The sequence below is a fragment of the Pygoscelis adeliae genome, unplaced genomic scaffold (assembly GCF_000699105.1).
Source record: "Pygoscelis adeliae isolate BGI_AS28 unplaced genomic scaffold, ASM69910v1 Scaffold27, whole genome shotgun sequence".
NCBI classification, from domain to species: domain Eukaryota; kingdom Metazoa; phylum Chordata; class Aves; order Sphenisciformes; family Spheniscidae; genus Pygoscelis; species Pygoscelis adeliae.
The window spans coordinates 5,623,138-5,628,314 of NW_008825410.1; the positions used below are offsets into that span (position 1 = coordinate 5,623,138).

The following is a 5,177-nucleotide window of genomic DNA, read 5'->3' on the forward strand; positions in this document are numbered from 1 at the left end:
AAATTCAGTCAATACTAGCTGTTTGAATTAAATGCACACCACATTTAAAGATTTGCTGCTTCTTTTACAGGTTTAATAGAAATTGAAATTTCTTTAATCCCAAATTCAGGACTTTGGAATTGAAGTCCTAAATTAACATGGAAAAAATTTGATAAAAAAAAATTAAAAAGCAGAACAGAAAATAGAGCCTGGCTCTTACACAGCGACCACAGAATTGAGAGACAGTTGCTAGGGAAGTAAAACTCAATAATTGTTAAGTTTGACTTCAGTATTAGATGAATGTGAGTTGCTGTTGCCCTTAAATGGTTATCAGTATATCGGAGTAAATACTTCATCACTTAAGTATCTGATTATTCAGGACACTAGCTAAATACTCTGAAGCCATAATTGCCAAGTTACCATCACAAACACTTTCAAAAAGAAACTTTAATAGCAAAAAATAGGAAGTTCCAGTTTCAGCTGCGACAATGTTTGACAGCACCTCTATTACAGCAAATTTTTGCGTTAGGATACGCACCCAAGATTCAGGTGTTTGAGCTTCTGAAGGCTGCTAATCTGTGTAGGCAGCTCCTCAATCTGGTTGTTGAAAAAGTTGAGCACTTCTATGTTTCTCAGGTCTGCGATGTTTGCTGGCACAGCTGTGGAAAAGTTTTCACAGTGAGAGGTTGCAATCAGAGCAAGCTACCTAGACTATAGCTGCTCTATCTACTAGCACCTGTCTTTTGCTCTGTTTGGACGGTGGCTGATGTAGAAACAGCATCTAATAGCTATCGCAATAAAAGCAAAGTTTATATCAAAGAAGTCTCCTATCTGGAATCTGTTCTCATCACTGAAAGCAGTCACTTTGTACTCCTCAGAAAATTACTACCGGTACTGTAAGATATTTTGACTAACCAAGATCATTGCAGAGAGACTAACAAAGAGAAGCAGGGCTTCCTCTGTGTTCATGTAGCACACACAGGTCCCAAAAGAGCAGAGCTTAAGAGGCTCAGATCATGTCATTATTTGAGTTGAAAAAAAAAAAAAAAGGATGATACAAGTAGTTACACCAAGATAGCAGTTTTATTAAGGGTCTTTAATAGCAAACATGAAATAAAAATTCATTTTTAGCAATGGCCCATTCTGCTTACTGCTTAAGTAATCTAGATCAAAGTTCTTGTCCATTTAAGATTCAACAAAATTTACAAAAATTTAAGTTCAGCCCTAAAAGATGAACTGTTTAGCCAAGCCCATTTTCAGCTACCTCCCATGAATGAATAACTGATCAATACACATACATGGTTACATTGGATTAGCAACAAATCAATACCTGGTTATTCTCTAGAAACTTGAAAAATAAGGCAGAAGCACAATATGAATATGCCTGGGCAGATGAGGTTAAAAAGCTATTCAGATTTTGCATCTTTCCCCCTTAAACTTAGTGAGATTTAAGCAGACAGCTGAGGTTTACATAAAGGGAGGCTGGCAAATCACCTGCACTGAAGCTTGCACCTGTGTTCAATATTCAACTCAGTTCAGTCTCAACTTTGCATCAGGAACCCATAGAGTGCACATCTTAAAATAATTAGAAGTTTTTACGAGGCCATGATTTTCTTTTATTTGTTGGCATGAGGCAATCTCAGTCTTAAAATGGAGTCAATAATGTTTACAAAGCAGAACATTATAGTATGTCACATTTACTAGATTCTAAGCCTAATTACATTGTGAACAATAATGGGATCCCTAACAAACACTTTAATTACACTACACAAATATTACTGTTGAGGGTCATATTCATTGCAGGAGACTTTTAGCAGACTTTTTTTAATAAAGTCATTAAGGCAAATCTGAACATTTAAAAGCCCTCCCTTTGTGGTATTTTCCAACTGGTCCATGCATATCTGTCACTCGATGATGGCAAGAGTTATGTGCCTTCAGAAAGTAAAGGGTAATGTACTACTACTGTTGTTTTAAATTATTCTCTAACAGAAGTTAACCAAGGATTTTAATTGACATAATTCAGCTGTTTCCAGCCTCAATATTTCACCAGAACAGTAATTACCAGTATTAAAATGTTTTCCTTTCAGAAATTAGACTTTATAATTCAACTTCAATGAGATGCAATGGACTGACAAACCATGTGTCTGCCTTCTCAAACATATACTATATTTATGCAAGACCAGGAATCAGAAGTACTAGCAAATACAGGTTTTAGTTTAGTCAAAGCCTAAACAATAAAGAGACCAAATACACTTCTCCTGAAGTTACACTGTTGATGCAATTAATAAAAATTTGGTATGAAAGTTTTGGCCTTTTTGACAGTGTAAGAGCTTACACTCTCCTAGAAAAAACAGTGCAACTTAACATCATAAGTTATGCTAAATGTAATGCAGAGCTCTGTTGTGGGAACACTGAAACAAGAGCCTGACGTTCAGGAGGCCAGACTTAGCAAACCTGCAGTCAGCTTGGCTGCCTGTGTGTTAATTCTGTATTTCAATTATTCAGGCTGAACACCGTCACAAGATGATAAAGAAATTAAGAAGCTATTATCCAAGACACTGAAAGTTCTCAAAGGCAACTAAAAAAGTACATCTTATACCAAGGACAATACTATCACTACAAAGACAGGAAGCCCATGAAACTTTTTTGATCTTGCTGTGAGGCCGGACTACAGAAACTGTCAGACTACAGACAATTTGTTAGTGCTACCCTCATGCAAGGAAGGCCAGCAATACCTGACATGCATTTCAGTTGAATCAGTGTTGGTTAACAGGCACCTTACATTTACTCAGTCCTATTCACAGTGGATTTAGTTACCTAATGACCTCTTGCATCACGGAGTAGCGGCAAAGATGTTCTGCATCTGTGAACAGATCACAAGATGGGGACGAGTACCCTCCAAGCAGCCTGACAGAGTCCAAACAGTAAGTGACATTAAAGCAAAAAGCTGGACCCAGTTACTGAGCTACCTTGAACTGGCGACGCTGATTTAGTGGATGTGCCCTTTCAAACACCTGTCCAAACCAGCTTGTTTCCCCCTTAAGAATAAATTAATTCTTAAGCTTGTACCTCACTTCTGACTTAAGCTAGGAAACTGTGGAAAGATGAAGAATCATTTCAAGGAAGAAAGTAAAATTTAAAAAAACAAAAACCAAAAACAAAATGAACAAACAACAAAACAATAACACACACACCCCCCCGAAACTACCTGGAAAAAAGATGACACCGCGACATCAAGATAGGAAGAAAATGGCTTCCAGAGATTTGTTCATGAAGATTATGTTTGCACTGAAGATCACAGCATCAAAGAGAACCCTAGTTTCAATAGGTTACTACACAGTTGAAGTTCTAAAATTCCACCTGCGCATCCCACTTGCAAACACAGGGCAAAAACTCAACTTCCATTGGCTAGTTTATCAGAGGTTTTTAATTTGTTTTTCTTTTGTCAGGGCACAGGTGTGAGTAAGTGTCCCTAGTGAGCAACGGGAGCTGTGTCCTTGCACACTGTCCGCTCAGTTTCTGATATATCTGTATAATTCCCACATACTGTATTTCATGTTGTGAATCACACTTAAGATACTTTATATCATTATTTTCTTCAAACCATACTAAAAGCTGCATGGGTAAGCAGGCTGAGATGAGAAAAAAGCTAAAAATTTAGCAAAGGATTTGGATGAAATACTTTGTGTCTCACCCTGTTAAATCAAAATAAAAAGCCCCAATCCACAATTGTATTTTTTGGTTTGGATGGAGGGCTGGAGGTATTTCGTGAGAAGGAAAAACAGAAGAGTAGCTCAAGACCAGGCTTGTGGAAAGAGGACTGTTTCCTCTAACAGCTTATTTTCTGGTTCAACAATTCAGATTAATTTGTAATATGAATGAATGCTCTCTTGGATTCAAAGAAAAATGGAAGACCAAAATTAACTCCTGTACTGGTCTTGTCACTAAACTGCACAGGTTCAGTACCTTCAGGCCTAAAGATCAGCAGTGGTCAAGCAACGTTGACTAGGCATATTATGTTCTCTGTTCTGAACTTTACACAACTAAGTGCGTCCCAACTACCATCCCACTGTTATGTTGCAAAATTCTTCCCAGATACATAGCAGACTACGAAATACCAAGAAATTCATGTTCTGGCTATACCAAATTCTACTCGAGTCACCTTCTCATGATAAGCAGTGAGAGTGAACTGTCAGCATCCTGGTTCCATTCACCCACATATTTACAGTACGATCCACAGTGTCTTAACAACTCTTTTAAGACCATCTGCTGCCCAGTGTCATTAACAACTAAACTCCCCCTCAGCAAATGCTAGTAAAATTTGGCAGCCCGATGCCTTTGCATTCTCCTGTGAAGCTTCAGTCACATCATGAAGCCCCATTCGTATTAAGCCTCACTTCACAAGACCAGGAACAGCTTCCTTCCCCTTGTTCAACACTGGAAATTGCATACAGAGATTCACTATGACAGCTATAGACTTCACCTTGATTTCAAGGGTTTGTCTGAGAGCGAAAGAGAGGGTCTACAGGCTGCACACCAAGGAATAAGAGGACTTTGTTCATGCTCCTGGAAATAAAGATTGGCAACTTGTTATACTTCAAAGCTTTTAAAAACAAATATGCTCTTTTTTGCCCTGAAGTTAGTGGCAATTCTTTAGGACCTAAAATATATTCTCATCAGAGCAGCCTTTCACTCAAGGCAAGTTATTAAATTTTATTCCTATATAAGCAGCAGCTGTTCAAAAGTTCTGAGATGATTTCCAAAACATACACAAGAAGGATTAAACGCTACTATTCAATGCCTATATATAACTCCGCACCTAAGTATCCTGGATCTGGACTTTAGTTCTCTCTCCACACCAAGAACCAGAAGCCAACATTAGACATCTGTCTTCACTAGAGGTCTGATGTTGCCCTCTGTTGGAGAACAGATACTGGGTTAGATGGATCTTTTATCCAAGACAGCTATCATGCAGAGAAACATGCTAAGAACATTTAAATCAGTTAAAGCAGCTTGGAGTTACAAGTGTCTCAGATGCAACCCTTTCTCATAAAGCAGGAAGTCAAGTGGTTCTCATACCACTACTTAGCACTGACACCTAGATCCGGCTCCTTTTGTACATGCAACCTCTGACAAAGGACGAAGAACACAGAAAATGGAAGGGGAGAAAAGGAGGTGCATTTTTTTCCCTCCAGTTC

The 5,177-nt window shown here is 38.3% G+C and overlaps 1 protein-coding gene across 1 annotated transcript in view; it reads right to left on the reverse strand.

The window, feature by feature from the left end:
- Window positions 1-5,177, reverse strand: part of RSU1 (Ras suppressor protein 1) — a 101,612-nt gene that overhangs the window by 84,254 nt on the left and 12,181 nt on the right. The window contains exon 3 of the mRNA XM_009330600.1: window positions 518-638. Within this exon, the coding sequence (XP_009328875.1) occupies window positions 518-638 (121 nt within the window). The remainder of the gene's footprint in view (window positions 1-517; window positions 639-5,177) is intronic.